The sequence below is a fragment of the Pelobates fuscus genome, chromosome 13 (genome assembly GCF_036172605.1).
Source record: "Pelobates fuscus isolate aPelFus1 chromosome 13, aPelFus1.pri, whole genome shotgun sequence".
NCBI classification, from domain to species: Eukaryota; Metazoa; Chordata; class Amphibia; order Anura; family Pelobatidae; genus Pelobates; species Pelobates fuscus.
Window position 1 is genome coordinate 27,197,396 of NC_086329.1, and position 21,883 is coordinate 27,219,278.

Here is a 21,883-nt window from a genome sequence, read left to right on the forward strand (position 1 = left end):
ACCACAGTGCCCACATTCACACAATGGGTTGACAAGGTGGAAAACATTTATGACATGGAAATCATGACCGCCTCCCTGCAGGAGCGCTCTGACAAATGTGCCCTCAAATGGCACCCCTGGAAATCTTATACCTCTAATGGATCGACATAGTGGGCTCCCCAGGGCTAGATGCTAGGGGATGGCTGAGTCGCGACCAACAGTGACACGATGGATGTCCATTCACGGGAAGTGCCTGTGGCATGGCCCTGGGTGCCGGAGAGGTCCCGCCCGGAATACCCACCCCCCTCCCCCCCTCCCCCCCCACCCAACCCCATCCGCAATCCCTTCTCCCAGACCCCCAGGGAACCTGGGACGCTTGATAACTAACGACTTACCCCGACCAGGACAGGTGCTGACCCTTAGAGGGCAATAACGCTGAATACCAGGATAACTACTGAGACGGGGTCACTAGACTCGGACTTAGAGGAGAGACTAGCCATTAGGATAACCCCTTAGGACGCATTATAGAGGTACTAAGCCTTGATACGCATGTTTCCCAACATAGCACAACACCGCTGACCTACTACACGGCTCTTAGTTACCAAGATCAACCCTGAACAGCCGAAACTACTAAGCACCCTATATGGAAGGAGAGAGAATCTAATAATAAATACCTCCCAAGACATTACCATCCCCCTCTGTCCCCATACTACATTTAGTCTACTAATAGCCCGCAGGATTATGCACACTGTTAAATAAATCCTTATAGTTTTATGGTTTTACTGTACAACTGAAGATTCTATGTTGATAATTACTGATAATTCTTTGCTTTTCTTTTCTTTGTTTAAAAAAAAAAAAAAAAAAAGAAGAGGCATCAATATTTTGAAACTGTACTGTTATGACAACACTGATGTAACCACCCTGTGATGTAACTTACTGGTACGTTTCCCATGTTTTTTCTTCTGTACCCTATCGCATATGCCTTGAATAAAATAATGATTGACAAAATAAACACAGGTAACTGGCTATGGGAGGATAATGTATAATAAAAACAGGTTACTGGCTATGGGGGTTAATGTATAATAAACACAGGTTACTGGCTATGGAGGGATAATGTATAATAAACACAGGTTACTGGCTATGGGGGGATAATGTATAATAAACACAGGTTACTGGCTATGGGAGGGATAATGTATAATAAACACAGGTTACTGGCTATGGGAGGATAATGTATAATACGCACAGGTTACTGGCTATGGGGGGATAATGTATAATAAACACAGGTTACTGGCTATGGGGGGATAATGTATAATAAACACAGGTTACTGGCTATGGGGGGATAATGTATAATAAACACAGGTTACTGCATATGAACACGTGGCGAGAAAAAAGGATGGCGGCCATCTTAAATCTCACGAATGCGGTCAGCGGGACTTATGCATGACTTACCTGGAACTGTTTTCGGCATGGCAATTCCGCGAACACCCGGTCACCATGGAAGTCCCGGCTGACTACTTTCCACTCCACAAATTAAACCGGCATTCGGGAGGTGGAATCTACCGAACAAGGGGAGCATTTCTATATAACTAACATTTCTATATAACCAACTGCAACGTTCGTATGGTAGTTTTCTTGTAATTAGGCGCGAACGGAAACCGGCTCTTGCTACTGATTTCATGGAGCTGTAAAGCGGATACCACCACATGGCGAGCCGGTCAAACTTCCACACGATGCGACACGGAAACTACTAAACGGAATTTCGTGAGATTTGGATATGTGACTCCCAGTATCCTCAGCTACCCAGGGATGTAAATATTATAATTGTATGTGTTATGGAAAGTACTTTTCTGAAAATGTTGAAAATTGTAATGTTTCTGGCCAGCAGATAATTGAGTTTAGTATGTTGCTGAAACTCAATTATCTAGCCTGGCCCAGAGGAGGAATCTGTTACTGTTTAAATTGAATGCCTGTTGCTTCCAGTAAATCAGTCTTGTTCCAGCATTACGTTTTGGCTCATGTTTGGCGATACCAGCGATAATTGTTCCTGTGGATTATTGGAGTTATTCTGCTATGGGGAAAAGGGATACTAGACGGTGATACAGATGACTACCATCACAACTCGTGGCAAGCGGCGGGATTTTCCCTTCTTTTTCCCGGCACAGAGGATTCAAGGAAAGCACTAGTGTATAGTGCATGGAGGGCAACGCTAGCACTCGTGCAGCGACCCTGGCTTCATAGGAACTCAAGGGATAGAGCTAGCTACGGACAGCGTCCCTATCCACAGCAACATGGAAGAGGAGTTTCATTGGAGGTTGCAGCAGCACTTGGCCCAACAGGATGGGCCTGTTTCAGAGGAGTGCATACTGGACTGGAGAGATGCCACTCGTAAGGAGTTGTGGTACGATTCCCTGGAAGAGGTACAGCGGCGGCGGGGAGAGAGCCTTCCCAGTGAAGAGCAGCGGTTCAAGGTACTTGTGGCCCTGCGCTTCCCTTTGCTAGGGGAGCAACCCTTGGATGAATGGGTGATGAAACTCTGGGATTTAATTTGGAAGGAGTTGTGGCTGGATGCAGCTTACCGGGCACTAAAGTGGTACGCCACCCAGCGCAACCCCTGGATGACTAACCACTATCTGCCGGAGGGAGAGGATTATAATGGCCCGGGCTTACTGTGGGAGCCCTTTGAGGAGGGCGATGACTTTGCCCCACAGAATGTCGGTTCTGGGACATCCACAACATCAGGGAAACCCTGCTGGATCTTCCCCGAGCGGACAACCTGGGGCCAGACCTGATTCACCTGGTCACAATGGAGTGGGAGCTAGAGCAGAGCTACCAATGTCTACTCAGCCGAACACAGCCACCAGGTATACCACCAGGAGTAGGGACAGGCGGTCCTGCTCACCAGCGGCAGTGCACCTTACAGAGAGAGGAGACAACCGGTCTCGCTCCCCAGCGGCAGCCTGAGTTCCAGGAGGAGGTGATGGTAGATCCCTCCACCTTACAGCAACCAGCGTCCTGGGGAGTGGGGGCAGCCGGCCTCCCTCTCCCACCGCAGCAGGAGATACCGGGTGAGGGGGAGAACAACCCTAACGACACTGGCGCAGATAGGACCGCGGTCTCTGTGCCAGTCCTACAGGGATGCTGGACGGGCGGTCCAGATCCCCAACTATCCCTGCAGGGATACCAGGAGGAGGAGGTAAGCAAGCCCTCCCCTCCACGGCTACAACCAGACCGGGTCCTGGGGGCAGTGGATGAACCTGCAATACCCACTGACCCCCTCCCAGCAGAAGAGCTGGCACCTGAGCAGAGCAACGCTGGCCTCTGCCCTACCCTTGTACTGTACCCAGAGCCTGACACCCTGCCGACTATCCCAGCAGGAGAGCTGGCACCTGGGCCGAGCACCACTGGCCTCTGCCCCCAAGTAGCCCTAGCTGTTTGCTTAGCTACACCGGGGAGACCGAGGATGCTGAACTGTCCCGCTACAACCTGGGACCTACAGGCCAGTACCGTTTATTGTGGGGGGGGGGGCTACTCTGCTGATTTTACTTTGTGGGTGGGCTGCCAGAACCTGGGTCCTGACAGATGGAAGGTCAGGCATCTGCGCGCCTGGAGAGGACTACTAGCCGGCCTCCTGCGTGGGATCATGGACCTGGGAAGGTCTGGCACTTTAAACGCTGTATGTGGACTGGCTCGCCAAATGGACTTATTCTTGGACTAATGGCTGGAAGTCCCATCAGCCCCACTGGACCCGGAAAGGTCCAGTCATGTCTGCCGGAGCAGGGAGTAAAAGGGGGGCCATTGTGAAGAATTCCCTTCCATTCATTCGGTTCTTTCCCTCACTGCTATTTCAGTACAGTTATAGTATTCATTATAGTTTTGTGTTCGGGACATTTATTCGTTCTACCGAACGGAGACCACCCTGGGTAGCAATTAGAACTTGGAACGTTGAGAAACCGCAACTTAATTGCTCCTAGGTGGCCGCCATTTGGCATACGAACACGTGGCGAGAACAAAGGATGGCGGCCATCTTAAATCACACGAATGCGGTCAGCGGGACTTACGCATTAATTACCTGGAACTGTTTTCGGCTTGGCAATTCCACGAACACCCGGTCACCATGGAAGTCCCGGCTGACTACTTTCCACTCCACGAATTAAACCGGCATTCGGGAGGTGGAATCTACCGAACAAGGGGAGCATTTCTATATAACCAGCTGCAACGTTCGTATGGTAGTTTTCGTGTAATTAGGCGCAAACGGAGACCGGCTCTTGCTACTGATTTCATGGAACTGTAAAGCGGATACCACCACATGGCGAGCCGGTCAAACTTCCACACGATGCGACACGGAAACTACCGAACGGAATTTCGTGAGATTTGGATACGTGACTCCCAGTATCCTCAGCTACCCAGGGATGTAAATATTATAATTGTATGTGTTATGGAAAGTACTTTTCTGAAAATGTTGAAAATTGTAATGTTTCTGGCCAGCAGATAATTGAGTTTAGTTTGTTGCTGAAACTCAATTATCTAGCCTGGCCCAGAGGAGGAGTCTGTTACTGTTTAAATTTAATGCCTGTTGCTTCCAGTAAATCAGTCTTGTTCCAGCATTAAGCTTTGGCTCATGTGTGGATTATTTGGCGATAGCAGTGATAATTGTTCCTGTGGATTATTGGAGTTATTCTGCTATGGGGAAAAGGGATACTAGACGGTGATACAGATGACTACCGTCACATAACTGCTTTGGGAATTTTGACAGTGGGATGCAAGGGGTCAATTGGTATAGTATTGCTTAGGAAGAATTTGCACTAAACATATACTTCTAATACTTCTAAATCAAATATAACTCAAGTTTCCATCTCAGTATTATGATGCTCTCTTACATTCAAAATATCAACTAATTTAGATTCCTATTTTTTTTCCAATGGCTTCAACTATCAAATTAATTAAATCCTCCCATCCTGACCTAAGGCACATTCTCTATGAACTTATCCTGTGCCAAGTCAAGCACTGGGTACATATTCAGTGTCTACACATATGTTAATAATGATCTTAAGAACAGAAGAAGTTGGCTTAATTGAATGGATTGCAAAATTACTATGGAAAGAAATACAAGATACATATTAGATTAACTAATAGGCAATGCAAACACTCACAAGGTATCTTTCAGAAGAAACGCTGACTAAAATCAGATCATCACCAATTCGAACTTTCTCTCCTTCCGACCTCTGTTTGGAAGCTGGATGTATTGTCCACCAGCAGGCCTCTCCTAAACACATAAATATGGAGAATTTAGTCAGACAACTGTATCTGTAAACTGTTATCAATAAAAATCACACTGCATTTCACAGTGTTAAATGAATAAAAATATATATAGAAGGTCTTTCCTATTTAACATGGCCAGTGAGTGGAACTCTAATTTTGTCATTTTTGGATTGGCCCCCCATGCAGCTGTTTTGGGCATATCTGAGTGTACATTCTGTATATTTAATGATACTTTTCTTAGTTCTGGTATTTATCTGTATTTCATTGGTATCCATTTATAAAATGCACCCCGATAATATGCGTAATTCTTCATAAATGTTAATATGGCTTGTGGGCTAGTTTGTAGTGTGCCTGTTATGAGTTATGCAAGCATTCCAAGTAATGGCAAAGTAAAGACCACTGATGTAATCCAAAGTGAGTGATTTTATTTACATGAAAAAATATGCTTTATTAACCAACATGCAATAGGAGACATATGTAGAGAGCCAGTATTTACACATATGACGAAGCTGTCAAAACAATTGCTTTAATGTTCTAGCAATGAAAAACTATGCTGTACCATTGCTATGGGAGCCAGTGGAAAATATAACCCATACCACTTATTACATTACAAATAATAGATTATTCATACATATATTGTAATTTAAACTGACATTTTAATTACAGTGAGAGAATGGCAAACTAATAAATCACAGGAGCCACAAATGTCCTGAAGATATGATTGATATTCTAGGTTTGCAATCAATTTGTAAACCATATACTCTTAAAATAATGTTTGTTCTGAGCGGACACGGATATGAAAACCTTAAGCGCCCCACACAATCTATCACAAGTCAGTTAAGGGTATTTTGACATATATCTTCATAAAAACAGATCTAGGCTTCCACCAGATAGAAATGGATTTAATGGATTTGTGCTCAGTCCAGTGTCTAACTAAAAGTGATCAATTTTGCAATTTTATGTCCTATACTATCATACAGGAGACTGTCACAGCACTATCTGGTAAAGGAAATTAATTACTTACATCCCATGATGTCCTAAAAGCACTTGTGCAAGCAAGGCATCATGGCAGGATGTCTGCTTTATGTGTGAAGAAGATACCCAAACACAGGTCAACGAGCAGGGCATCATAGGAAGATGTTAGCATCAGCACCTAGAACTGCTACAGAGTTTGTCATTCTTTATACTTCCCTCCACTACACACCTCCACCCAGTAAACAAGTTTTACTAGGTTGCATAAAAATGCAACTGTCGCCATCTCTAACCAGTTTTTGTTGGGTATATATTTGTTTTAGAATTTAGTGGTTAATATACCATATCTTTGGAAGCATCAGTCTATGTTATGTGAGGTCTTAATCCTATGTTCTCTACGTTCAAACATAACCAAGTGTAAGAAAGTATTATACATAAACTGAAGGGGGAGATAGTGGAGATCTCATATACCACTGGCGGTGCATCTTTTAAGCATTCCATAAGTAATGCCTAAATAGACACCATTTGTTCACACAATGTACACGTGGGAACCTGAGAACCGTAGCGGAGAAGCTCTGAAGGAAATCTCATGAATTTATATTTTTAGCATTACAACAAAGATGCTGGACTGTCACAAAAAGGTTCCTGCCTTACCTGTTGAAGTATCCTGCAGACCAACGTCAAATGCAAGTTTGTCCGTCATTGATCTTGTTGTTGTCAAACATGTTAAATACTGGAAAATACATAGTTTAAATATTACAGCAAAGCACTTCTGTAAGGTTTGCCTTTCAATAAAAGAAGCTTGAAAAATAATACAATACATACTATATAATAATAATTTTGAAGTTAATGTTTCTATTCACGTGATAAGATTTTAAGAGTTTTTCTGCATATTTTCAAATTCTTTACAAAAGTTCACATGGTCTCTATAATTTTGTTATTTGGCAAAGCTGGGTATAAGTCAACATAATACTTGGGAATATAATACTTAGGAAGAAAGGTTAGATGTCTAGTTTTGATGACTTACAATACCTAGAATATGTTGTCCACTACTAGAGAACTCATTTTCTTTAGCTGAACATGTAAAAAAAAATACAGATGTTTCAATGTTAAAATATTGACTATTCTGCCCTATTTATTTATTTTAATTAGTACCTGGGTGTTTACTGCAATAATTAATCATACAATATGTGAGGGCATTGACATTTTTTTACGGGTTGTGTATAAATATCAGCCTATTACTAGCATGAGCTCATTAAATAAATCACCATTTTTATGTTTACTTTTATTATTGAGTCCTTTCTTTTTGTGTTTGTATATTAATGTGCTGAACAAGAATTTTGGATAACAGATTTTGATTAGAAGAAAAAACAAAAACAAAATTTAAAAAAAGAAAAAAAAAGTATCTGGTAAAGTATAGAAATATGAAAAACAATAATTTTCTCACACGATACAACAATGTGACACACAAACATACCCTGAAAATATTTTTGTTTCCTTTTTTTTTTTTTAAAGAAAAGTGTCTCTTTAGAAGAAACATTACCTGTTAAGCTGAATACTTACCATTCCACTGAATGAATGTCGAAGCAGTATTGCATGACCATACAGTAATGTCCTATGTCCTCCTCCTTGTGAGGCCTGCAGTGTAATAAAGACAGACATGTCACAAACATTAATACGCAACATTTTACAGAGCCCGGGTCAGATAAAATCCTTAGGCATGATCTGCTACTGAATATTGTTAGGAACAAGAGGGAGAGGTACATCATATGCACAGTATAAAATACTCATCTCTTAAGCCGCGTAAAAAAAGAATATATTATGTTTAGACCTACTTCAAGTCATATACTTTATACACAGACAAAATGGACTATATAACATTATGAATAAAATACATAGAGCTCAAAGGGTAATCTTGAAAGACTAAAAGATGCAGTGCAAAGTAAATCTGTTATACTCATAGCTTCTCGAAACTTGATAGTGGAATGAGTTCCATCATTATCGAATGCATGCTGGAGATAAGGACAGGCCAACCTACGTATCAGGCATGTTTTCAAATAAATCAATTACAAAAGACCTTGTTCTTAAATTCCATATCCTCATAAGGGAAGAAAATTCAAACACTGTCATGATCGTATAAGAGACATGCATCATTCGCTTCATGTCAGATTACGTTAGCTGAGTAAGTCTGTGTTTGTGACGTTGCTATAGTCTGCCTGATAAGTAGCCAGGACAAATGTGTTATAAGGGATGGTGTTATGTTATCCAGCTGATACCAAGTCTTACCTTCCTGGTAAACTTCTTGTGTGCATTTAAAAGAGAACAGATAGCCATGAAGATGTTAAACAGATTCATGACAAGCATTAAATAAAATCCAAAGGTAGGAGTATAATCAATTTAATTGCCATAGATATATACAATCACTATAAACATATTCATAATTTGAATTCAGGACTTTGGTCAAGTGGTATAGTTTGTTACCCATTTAAAGTTAGACTATGGCCATTTTCACTTTACTCTAGGTATTTGTTTATGTTTTATTTTTCACTTACAGCTGGATACAATGTTGTGAACTTCAAGCTGTTTGGGTTATTCCCCTAGAGAAGTTTCGTGGTTCTACTGTCACTAAATTTGGTGATAAAATGTAGATTTGTCTTCAAACATGGAAACATGGCTCAATAAGATTTTATCAACCACTGTGATGCTTATTATTTACAATGGAAAGCAGTAGTAAATGCTATTGATAAGCAGAAGAAGCACGTGTGTTATCCACACAATTAGAATGAACATTGTATACAACTTTTTAGGAATCTGCAATGTTAAAATAAATTATGAACACTACATTTTTTTTCTCAAAACAAATGTGCATTTCCTTACCATGGACGTCATCTTAAACATTCCATGGAGTGTGCTCATTTTTTAAATTTCATAACAGTTAAACAAGGGCTTCCTTCAGAGCTCATAAATATGCATAAACACAATCCAATTCACAATAAATATCTAATGGTGTTCAAATATATTCTAATTGCAATTAAGGTCATCTTGCATTCTGATTTTGTATATTCAGCAGAAACCCTTGACTAATTCAAGTACCAATAGAGTGGAACAAATGTGATATCTTAATTAAATGGCTAATTAATGTGTTAATAACCGATTCCCTAAATTCATTTGTATTCTCCTGAATGAGGGAAGAAGATTCAAGTTGATATGTTTTTTTATGTTTAGAAGAACAAAACATACCTATTCCAAAATATGAGACTCCTGATGAACAGTTTAGGTCAGGGCTTGACAATTCCCTCTGAGCAAGGGACAAACCCCAGAAAGTAGAAATAGTGTCTTCCTTTTTAACATTTTAACAGTAATCTATAGATCTCAAATAATTATATGATCCCTAGTTTTTACGATTTTCAGCTGTGATTCAATAGATTGCACCACTGTTTAATGCTTTAAGGAGTATAACTTTGTGTTGACCTTAAACCTCTAATTATTCCATTGTGCTTGTCTTGACTTGTACTACATTTAGGTGTTAATCACACAGGGATCTATAAAAAGCAGAAACCTAGAAGCCATGGCTTCTTGAAGTGTTGTATGTAGCTTCTAACCACTTTTCATTTCTTTTTCTTTTCTTAAGAAGATGTAAAATATACCTATTGCCTGGCTCCAACAATAATAATTGGATTGTCTCCTGCAAAAGTCTGTCCTAAAAACTACAAATATTTGTCAACTTATGGTTTAGCACAAAGGTCTTACCAGGAGGTAGTCAGAACCATTGCAAGGCTCAGACTGAATATCAGGTTTCCTATTAATGCAGAATATGTAATTTGCTGCATTGGCAGACACCGAGGGGACAGCAACATTTCATTATTTGATGGGCTGGAAGCTACAATTAAGTAGAAGCTAAGGGAAATGAAATGCTAAATAAAACATATCAATCATTGCCTTGTGGCCTGGAGAGAAGGATGAAGGGAAGTGTTTGTCTGTGTTCCTCCCTGCAGTGCTGGCATTTGCATTCTAATGTTGACGAAAGAGAGTTTGGGGTTCATCTGTTCCTCCCAATGAAATATGTTAACCTCTCTATCACATGGGGAAAGGCAACATGCTCTTTTGAGCTAACATAGTAATTTAAAGTCTGAAAACCAGTGGTAAAGTAATTCAGTCTAAAGGAACTCATTAAGCAAGAACTGGTCCAATAAATAATAGTTCAATGAACATTTTACATCAGAAAACAACAGAGCGTGCATATTTATAGGGTTAGTCACAAAATAAAAAAACAAAAAAACAAAAAAAAAACTTCCAAAAACACAACCATCTCTTCCTCCATTAAAAGTCAGGTCTTTTTAGGATACTGATCAGAAATTCCAGACTTTACATCAATATAATCAAACTATAAAATTTCTCCAATGCGTGACAAATCTGTCTGGGGAAACTATGTAGAAACTATGTATATAGTTTGGCTTCTCACTACAAATCATAGCTTGTCCCGTGCGTGACATACAGAATTTGCAGTAGATATTCTTAGTGATATCAACTACATTTGCTGTTTTTTATCAGAGCGATAACTGATAAACCCACTGTAACCTCTCACTTAGACACATTAATGCACACTGGAACAAAAACAAAAGGACTAAAATCTCAGTCTAATGTTCTGTTAAACCAACAGCCTAATCTAGCTCACATATTCATCAACAGGGTGAACATCCCTCGTGTCATGTAAATAAGGATAGCTAGCTACAATGCTGTAAAAAATAAACTCTCTCTGCTCAACCACAAACACATTGCTGTCAAAGCAACATGTGCTTGTAGCAGCACATATCTACATGGTTTATCGCTGCAAAACATATGACACGGGCTACTTCCTATATACACATCATTTAAATCTCTTTTCAAATAAAATAAATAATCTCCTATTTCTCACACTGTAGAGAGCAATCATTTTGAATCTTTGCAAGAATGATGGAGCAGAGATGCTGTTCCTCTAAGGAACTTTCAAAAATATTTGTAACTTAGCAGCACCTCATTATTATCAGCTACTACTGTGTGCATTCACTAAAACACTGTGCTACCCCATTATCTACAAGTCATTTACCCCAACTGTTTCTCAGTTCTCACACTTGTGCTCTCACCTCCACAATCAGGCTAGCTTGAATGTTACAGCTACATTACAATGCCATTCACGGTGAATTTATTAGAGTGCTATAAAAAAAGATTTTACTCCTTAAGTATTTATCAAAGCAGCCATAAAGGTTCCAATGACCCTGATCAATGCTGTATGCTCCAGCCAGTGTAGGCTTCAGGTTTTGAACAATTAGAGACATTTGCAATCCATTGCTTTTCTAGATTAGGACTGCTATATTACGATGTCAAAAAAATAATTTTATGTATATACATATAATTGATAGATAGATAGATAGATAGATCTTCCAACGTTTAGAATAAACAAAGAGGGATGTGAGTTGGGTGTGGCCAGGGTCGGAGCTGCACTTAGAAAACTGGTGACTTACTAATAATGTATGCAACTAACATGTAAGTGTAATGCAAAGAACAATGCATTTTATTTACACACACTGGTTTCTAAACACATCTATAGCAGTTTAAAGACACATTACTGTGAGAATTATGGCTTTGCTATCTCGGTGTGTATCTGGCAAATCCTATTCTGGATTGTTTTCCTAAATGATAGTCGACGCGGAAAACATTTTTATTTTTTTATAAATGGACTAATCATTCTTTTACAACAAATGTTACATGAAAGTATTATTGTAACTGGTGTAACAGCCCAAAGTATTTCAGACGTGTTCTAATAGTAATAATGTGTTACTAAACAGATTTGTAAACACATCTAGCAGAGGTAAGAATAACAGGCTTTAAATATATTGGAACCTCTGGAATGCCAAATACTTTTTGGCTTAGAACCACATTTTACAGTGTAATCATGCTAACAAGTAAAAACCGGTGTGATTATATTGATAATGTTGACTTTTTTGAGGAAAGAACAGTACGGTGTTAAAAAAAGGAAAACGATTAAAGATGGCAAGATCTGCAAGGTAGAATTGTTTTTAGTGTTTGTGTGAAGTCAAGGAATTAATCCGCCTCAATCTTGCAGACAGTGTAGATCTGAGGTCTGCACACTCAGCAGAATGTACTCCATCTCAGCACTAGCAAAATCAAATAACCAATGTAAGAGCTGCATGTCCTCCCATGGGCCTTCTAAGCTGTGAAGTCTAATATGTACCAATTAAAGGTGCAGATAAAATGGCTCTCTCGCCATTATCACACTGACAGTTCAGCTTTGTTTATAGAGAATGCAAGCTTCCAAACAGAGAAAGGATATAACTTGGAATGGAATCCAGGCTCTGTTTTCATGCATTATAGATTAATCACAATGTTCTTCATGGATGTGAAAAAATAATTATTGTTTTAGTTTTATAAAAAATTAGGTATATACCAAGTAGTGGAAAATAATTATTAACACCAATGGCAAACAGATGGGTCACTTCCTTTTTTGATCAACCTTCTATGGTGGTTTATTTGCTAAATAGAGATTTGAATCCAGAACTGCAAAATATAGGTTAAAAAATGTTGATTTGAGAAAAAGAAAAAAAAAAGAAAATCTCCAACTCAGCTATAGGTAAACTTTGGCTATTTTACTCTATTTTGCAGTTTGGTTTCAATTATACATTAATCTGTATTACTTGTAGTAATATGTAATATGTAGTACTTAACCCCTTAAGGACACATGACATGTGTGACATGTCATGATTCCCTTTTATTCCAGAAGTTTGGTCCTTAAGGGGTTAAAGGGACACTATAGTCACTTGAACAACTTTAGCTTAATGAAGCAGTTTTGGTGTAAAGAACATGCCCCTGCAGCCTCACTGCTCAATCTTCTGCCATTTAGGAGTTAAATCCCTTTGTTTATGAACCCTAGTCACACCTCCCTGCATGTGACTTGCACAGCCTTCCATAAACACTTCCTGTAAAGAGAGCCCTATTTAGGCTTTCTTTATTGCAAGGTCTGTTTACATAGTTACATAGTTAGATAGCTGAAAAGAGACTTGCGTCCATCAAGTTCAGCCTTCCTCACATTTGTTTTTTGCTGTTGATCCAAAAGGCAAAAAAAACAAAAACAAAAAAAACCCCAGTTTGAAGCACAATTTTGCAACAAGCTAGGACAAAAAAATCCTTCTTGACCCCAGAATGGCAGTCAGATTTATCCTTGAATCAAGCAGTTATTACCCTACATTGAAAGATTATATCCTTGAATATTCTGTCTCTGCAAGTATGCATCTAGTAGCTGTTTGAACATCTGTATGGACTCTGATAAAAACCACTTCTTCAGGCAGAGAATTCCACATCCTGATTGTTCTTACAGTACAAAAACCTTTCCTTTGCCTTAGACGAAATCTTCTTTCTTCCAGTCTAAACGCATGGCCTCGTGTCCTATGTAAAGTCCGGTTTGTGAATAGATTTCCACACAATGGTTTGTATTGGCCCCGAATATATTTGTATAATGTTATCATATCCCCTCTCAGGCGACGTTATTCTAAACTAAATAGGTTTAAATTTGTTAACCTTTCTTCATAGCTGACATGTTCCATTCCTTTTATTAATTTTGTAGCCCGCCTCTGCACTTTTTCTAGTGCCATGATATCCTTCTTTAGAACAGGTGCCCAAAATTGCACAGCATATTCAATATGTGGTCTTACCAGTGATTTATAGAGAGGCAAAATGATATTCTCGTCCCGAGAATGAATGCCCTTTTTCATGCATGACAATACCTTACTGGCCTTGGCCGATGCTGATTGACATTGCACATTGTTGCATAGTTTGTTGTCTATAACAATTCCCAAGTCCCGTGTGTTGTTATCCCTAATTCACTTCCATTAAGGGTATACGTTGCTTGTGTATTCTTTACGCCGAAGTGCATAACTTTGCATTTTTCAACATTAAATTTCATCTGCCATTTGAGTGCCCAGTCCTCCAGTCTATCTAAATCCTTCTGCAGCAAAGTTTAATTAAGATTTTCTTATCCCCTGCTATGTTAATAGCTTGCTAGACCCTGCAATATGTGATTAAAGTTCAATTTAGAGATTGATATACAATTATTTAAGGTAAATTACATCTGTTTGAAAGTGAAACCAGTTTTTTTTCCCATGCAGGCTCTGTCAATCATAGCCAGGGGAGGTGTGGCTAGGGATGCATAAACAGAAACATAGTGATTTAACTCCTAAATGACAGTGAATTGAGCAGTGAAATTGCAGGGCAATGATTTATACACTAAAACTGCTTTATTTAGCTAAAGTAATTTAGGTGACTATAGTGTTCCTTTAAGCACTTTCATTTTATGCTCTCTCCAACAGTCAGACACTTTTTGCATTTAAATCAAATTTCATAAATTCTGTACATTTGTGTTCACAGCTCTGCATTAACATCACCTGACATAAACCTAAAGCTGCAGAGATGCAGATCTCTGAATCCGCACCAATTTTATCATTTGGTTTTCATTAACAGTGATTATAACACGGCAATAAATACATGACCATTAAATGCAAGAGAGTCAGAAAATACTGACTTACGGCAACTCAAGGGAAGGTGGATTTATCATATTACCCATCACAAAAGCATTCACGCAACAGGCAACCTTATGCAATATCATGGATTGTAGTTAGAGTAAGATATTTCCTGAATGTGTTACATTTTTTATTGAGAAAATACTGTCCTGACTCTATAATGTAATGAGATGTATTGATGTCATAAAACACTTCTGTTTCAGGAATGGGTAATATGACCCAGCCTAAATTTATTCCTAAGGCAGCATTATCTTCCTTTTTCACGTATTTCCTCTTACTTTCTTCTGAGCAAAACGTTCTAGAAACACTGTTGATATGATGTTAGTGAAATGGACAATCTATTATGTGCCATTTCTGTCACCAAGTGCAAATATATAGCGCACACAGGACAATCTCTGACTTTCCCAAACTGTCAGCTAATAAATACCATTACACAAATCAATGGCACTCATTTTATTAATCAAAGGATTGAATGCTGAAGTAACAGTGATGAGATGTTTGAACAGTATGAAAGGACCAACTGTATGACAGTGACATAGGTACATGTTGCACAGGATAATTTGAATTAATAATGTATTCAGGGTCTTTCCCTGTTGAAATGACTTATAATTAAGGTTTAAGGTTAAGTAAGGTTTATAATTAAAGCAGGGAGAAAGAATGCCAAGCAGATGAGTGAGGTTTACAGCTAAAGTGTTTGTGAATGGGTTAAAAAAAAACAACCCAAAAAACATTCCGTGCCCCATAAAAATGTCATCTTAATGAAGTCTGTATGAGGTCTATAGGCCATCTTACCATATGGTGTTTAACTATTTTTGGATAACACGGTAAGATGGCACCCAGGACCTCCGAACTGTAAGTTCACATGGAGTGCATAGTGGACCTTTATATACCCAAGTGCTTATTCCAAGTGCCAAGTGGGCATGTTTTAGCAAGCACTTGTTATGAACGTTCCTCCAAAACTGGAGGACTAAGCCAGTCTGTTGGGAGATGAGGAGGAATGTTAGCTCCCTGTGTGTCAGTCAAGAGCATAACATGACTTGATGAGCCTGTAAAAGTTTCAAACATGGTGTTAGGACCCACATGGGACATAGTAGTGATTCAATTCATATAATCAGTGACATCATGATTGCCAGAATGACAGGCCACTCGGATAAACAGGGCTGACCATGTGCAAAGCCCTGCTGAAATACTTGCTTGAGGGCAAAAATACCCAGAAATCACACACGCTTGCACTGCACTCTCTCACTGAAGTACCCAAAAGAGGTAAAAATAGTGGGAGAAAAAAAAATAGTAAAGGGGACTTTCATTGGAAATGTCCCATCGAATTTCAGACTATAGGCAATTATGATTTCATTGGAAGGAATGCTGCCTTAAGATGACCATGTCTATGTCCTAATATATATATATATATATATAAATAATCCACATTCTTTGTATTACTGTTAGAGTCAGGCCTGTACAACTCAATCTGTATGCAGCATGGCCTGGCAACCACTAAAAATGGAGAGTTCAAACAGGTTAGAAATGTTTTTTCAAGAGCATTACAACACGAGCAGTCACTACACAGCTCCATCTCTAAAAGACCTGTCCAGGCAAAGTAAAAGAATTGGTCAACAGGAGGAAAGAAGAGGAAAGAAAGAAGAAGAAAACAACAAAAGAATACATATGTCCTTTCACTTGTGAGCATTTCCAAGGAGATACGTTTCCGAATTTATTTTGACTGTACTGGGCTGTAGGCTGAGAAAATCTGGCACTTTACAAATGTACGTTAGTAGCGCTACTAATCTATACGAATATGATTAGTGACACCCACAGCCAACTTGTTCTCTGTTAGTGGAAGGCAACCTTCAACACTCCAGACCTTAAGTACTACATCTCCCTTGATGCCAGCATTATGGTTGTATGAGCATGATGAGAGATGTAGTCCACAACATCTGGAGTGCTGAAAGTTGCCTACCACTGTTCTAAGTTATAACAAAGCAGTGGTATATCTATTCGCATTTTAAAAATGAAAAGGCTGGTGGGGAGTGATAATTATTGGGAACATAGCATAGTGCCTAAGAATGTGATTATAATATGACCTTTGTTGATCTTCTATAAAATGTTATAATGAGATCATAAAGAGTTGATTGATTTTCTGATGATACAAAATAGATTTATTTGAACAGACAGATCTGATACTAGGGCCAGACATAGGTAACCTTCAGCACTCCAGATGTTTTGGACTACACCACTTATGATGCTTTACCAGCATTATGGGTGTAAGAGCATTATGGGGGATGTAGTCCACAACATCTGGAGTGCCGAATGTTGCCTACCCCTTTACTAGGCGCTAACTATTGAAAGCAAACTTGGTAAAGAATAGAGCACTAACTACTCAGTCATGTGCAAATGATTGCCAGCATTATCTGACCAATATAAAATTATATTGTCTACCAACAAGTGAAAGGACCAAGAATATCCAGTTACATCCAGAAATCCTCATGCAAAGATATAAATCTAAAAGGAAGGAAGAAAGAGGACTGAAACATACCCATCTTGAATGGTCAATATGCTATCAAAGTGGGAAACAAAACAGTAGAATCAATGTTATGTAGACTTTTATCTGCTATAGGTGAAATTTCAATTTCCTTATCAATTGCTATTCACCTGATAAAGATTTTCTTTTATATATAGAAATTGTCAAAAAACAAACTAAACTTGGAAAACTAAACAGGTTTTTTTTATTAAGGGGTTTTGCATAATGCATCTCTATAGCGGTTTCAGGGGCTACAACCTCCAATAAATTTGTTCCAATCAGCAGACTTTAACATTAAACGAAAATAAATCATTGCAAATAAAATGATCAATTAAGCAATAAAAATAATAAACTGTACACAATGCAACGCAGAACCCTAATAAAAAGAAAAGAAAGTGAAAATGTGGTTTGCATAATATGTTTGGTAAGTCAATGCAGTTATAAATAAGCAAAGAGGTCTGATAAGAAATGCAATATAAATTCAAACAATTCAAAAGAGAAGAATGATGATCTGTGAAAAAAGATTATTAAAAATAAAACACAGTGTACATTATAGCATGAGCAATTCAACTGGAACATATTTAAAAATAGGAGCCCATACTTGATTAAAATGTGACCTAACAATATTTCATCAACAGACTCTATCACTTTAGGATTTCACACAATGGTCACCTCATTTAAAAGAACACTATAGAGTCAGGAACACAAATGTATTCCTAAACCTTAAAAAACACACCTCTATGAAGATTAATGGATTTGAAGCCATGCCTCCTCGATGACGTTGCAGGAGACAGAGATTTGAACAGTGCTGATGAAGTCTTGGCACTGGAAACAAGTTAGCAAGTTCTTTATTTTACAAACTTTTTATTGGAAATGGGAGCGGAGCAGTGTTTAACTAGAGACAGGGGCACTATAGCGTTAGGAATATAGGTTTGCATTGTTCCTTTAATGCATAACAGATTGGTTATCTTTTCCTTTATGTTTTTTTTTTTTATATGTCTGAGGACTATTTAAGTAGTATAAGGTACACGTTACAAAAATGTTATTTTACACTTCTCCTTTTTTATATATACATATGTTTATATTGTTTTTGCTGTGCTTTGTAGAGAGGTATATAAACTAGTGTTGTAGGGTAATATCGTATTTATTTTTAATCCTTGTAATTTTGCAATACAACGTTTTTGCCTTATTCCAAGAGATAAGGCCTCTGATGCTAACTTTAGGAACTTTTAGCAAACCCACTCCCTATGTAGTTAGTCTTGATCTTAATTCATAGCCTGCAAGCCATCCAGAAGTACGTGTCTGACATTCGACTCTAAAAAAGGAATGTACATAACACAATAGAATGTATATGTTTTCATATATAAAACTTTTCACCATTTTATACTAGCAACACTTTCACACATCTTCACATGTTACTGCAGTCCTGCACCTCTAGATATTTTTAGTGTGCTTTCATGAATGCCTCTTAAAATGGAATGATTATTTTTAGTATTTTAATTTAAAAAAAGTAATGACTCACATTTTAACATGCGTGCGTGAAAGCACAGACATACAATTATTATGTTCAAGTACTGTACTGATATTTATGACGTATACAGTTTCAAACTAGGAAAAAACAAACAATCTACAACTTGTAAATAAATAAATAAATTAAAGGAGAACAGTCACTTCTTTTTTCAAATTACACCAAATAAAATCTACTATAATTTCTGTCTGTTTACCTCATTACATGCTGCTCTATTTTAGTTTAGTAAATAACACGAACGATTTAGCAAATTATATCACTATTCAGTTCAGTCCAGGCTCAACCAGGGACATATTGCAAATGAGTAGGGAAAATAAAATCATTGTTTCATTTCTCCTCTTCTTTATATGCTTTCTCTGTGCTGACTGCCAGGTGCAAAAGACAGAGATTGATGATGGAAAGGGCTCTAAGATGGGGGTGCCAAGTTGCAAGATAAAGAATCTAGTGAACTACATTTAATTATATGTTTCACAGTTCTCAAATACATCTTTGCTGAATAAAAGTAAGCATAATTTTGAAAAGTTCTGGCAAGTGTCAGTTTTCCATTAAATAAATGAGCACGCAGATTACTGAAAAAGCATACATTTATAACTTAAAGGGATACTCAGAGCACCAATACAACTCTAATGCATTTGATGGATTCTATCCTCATTAATATTCTGTATTTGAGGCAATTTCAACTCAACTCAAAAACAAAAAAGGTTTTTCAGAGGGGAAAAAAAATTAATGTTTTGCAGAATTCTGCCTCATACACCTGCCTCTTTAGCCACACCCCCTCATGCCAGAAACACTTCCTTATCAAATGTATGTACACAGTCTCAGCCCCAACAGTACCAAGTCAGCTGTTATTAATCCACAACCTGGCTGCAGATAGTCAGATAAACTATCCCCTGAGTGTCCTGTCTGTCTTACACGGGTTGCTTCGGTGTTCAGTACTGTCAGTTGCTGTGCGGTGTGCATACATTTAATAAGGAACAATTTTTCTGTAGCGAGGGGGCTAGCATTTTTTTTTAATTAATTTTTTGTAGGCACATTTACACAAAAATATATGTATCTTGAAATATAACATTCAGCAAGTGCCTGCATTCCAGAATTCTATATTAATACTGCCTGGTTCTAATCCACACAATAAACAGTTTGTTAAACCATAATAGCACTCCAAGGACTTTGTACAGATATACAAATAACATTTGTCAGTTTCCAAACAAACGTTTCATCAGTAAAAAGCTTTTACTGATGAAAGTTTTGTTTTGAAACTGAAGCGTTTTTTTAACAATAAAAGCTAGGTTATATATATATATATATATATATGCACAAAATGGAGTGCTATTATATTTTAGCAAGCTATCTTGAAATATAGGTATATTTAAAAGATTATGCCTGCCTATGTGCTAATTTACCCAGTTGTAAAAGCTTCAGTGGAAATGATAATTTGATAATTGTTTTTCAGTCCCATTTTAGACAGCTGGTGATCAAAGGGAAAAAAAAAAAAACTGTATATGGAGTAATTCTGAACATTACCCAAATCAATGTCTTTAGTGCATCCAGAAAAATGTGTCTATGCAACATGGTATCTAGGACTGTCTTGTGATGTAATTCCAGTAAAATACAAGTTTAGCAGGCTAAGATTGCCACAAGGCATATGTATGTATATGTGTTTGTAGTATCAGTTAGTTAATTACACGTAGCTAAGATACTGTTATCACTGTACTGACCAGGTGCAGGAATGTAAGAACTGGAATTACGCGTCCCTCTCCTTTGTATCAGATGAGCCACGTGGTTAGACCGGATGGATGAGTTTAGACTCTATTTATTAAATAGGTTAAGGGTATGTGTGGGTGTAGTTAATTGTGGGAGGAGCTACAGTGCTATATAAGGAATGTACTCTATGTATTCAGTACTCAGACTTTGCTGTATTTTGGTGACGCTAGTCCCTCTGAGTCCCGATCGGTGATCCAATAAAGAATCTCTTCCTTCCTGAAGAAACCTGTGTCCATCTCTCTGTGCTTGGCTTCCGTCAGTTTCTCCGGTATCATTTGGTGCATTGGCCGGGAAGCTCATCGTTCAACGGTAGCTGAGAGGCAGAGGCGTGAGACGGTCTATCTTTGCCCACGTTCTCTACGGCTGCACCCCTGAACTTCTGCGTGGACCTCCCTTCGTCTCGGCGCCACTGGTCTGTTGTCCAGGAGATCATCGGCCTCTACGTGAGAAGTGCTGGGGTGTCCCCGTCGATGAGTGTGAACTCAGGTTCAGGAACGAGGAGGTAAGACAACTGCTGTTTTAGACGGCAGGACCCACTAGGGGTATACCGATTGTGCGGTAGGCCCAAAGGGGTTTTGAATCTGTGTATCTGCCCCCTCTGTCGGAGGGAAGGAGCGAAGGCGCACCGCTCGATCGAACGCTCTTTAGTCAGACCGTTTGATTTGGTTAGTCAGGCGGGGTCCTGGTGTAAATAGCCCTAGCCGGACACCGGTGTCTTGTCTAGACTAGCGTTCTAGGGTGTATATTATGTTCGCTAGGTCGGAGGGACCGGGAGACTAAGCGGCGCCTGTGTAAATTCGGTTCGCTAGTTCTCATCCTATCTGGGCTAAGTGGGAAGGCGTGTAAATTTGGAACCCACTAGACTTTTGATAGTGCGACTAAGAGGCGCCTGTGTAAATTCGGTTCTCTAGCTCGCTATATATGTGGTGATTGGGCAGTGTGGCTAACCAAAACGGGTGTATATAGTTTTAGGTAGTCCATTCAAGGTACTGGCCAATAGTTTAGTTGGGAATTGTAAATGTGTTAACGATTGTTTTAGTAAAGTGTATATCTTGTTAGATAGCGCGAGCTCAGCCGTCTAGCGAGAGTGTTAATAGTGTGTTGCTGTATTATAGTGCACGGTACCATAACCCTGTATATTTACTGACATTATATAATAAGTACTAATCATTGTCGTCCATTGCATGTTTAACACCATAACCACTAATAATTGTATTGTGACCTTAACTTGTGCTTTGACCTATGCTAACCGTACTGTAACCGCTATTTGTAAAAGACGATGTTACTGGGGTGTGT

At 38.7% G+C, this 21,883-nt stretch overlaps 1 protein-coding gene across 4 annotated transcripts in view; it reads right to left on the reverse strand.

The window, feature by feature from the left end:
- Window positions 1-21,883, reverse strand: part of RYR3 (ryanodine receptor 3) — a 477,900-nt gene that overhangs the window by 310,854 nt on the left and 145,163 nt on the right. For all 4 annotated transcript variants that reach the window (XM_063439165.1, XM_063439168.1, XM_063439167.1 and 1 more), the window contains exons 4-6: window positions 7,774-7,848; window positions 6,865-6,943; window positions 5,130-5,242 (exon numbers count right to left, since the gene is read on the reverse strand). In XM_063439165.1, the coding sequence (XP_063295235.1) occupies window positions 5,130-5,242; window positions 6,865-6,943; window positions 7,774-7,848 (267 nt within the window). The remainder of the gene's footprint in view (window positions 1-5,129; window positions 5,243-6,864; window positions 6,944-7,773; window positions 7,849-21,883) is intronic.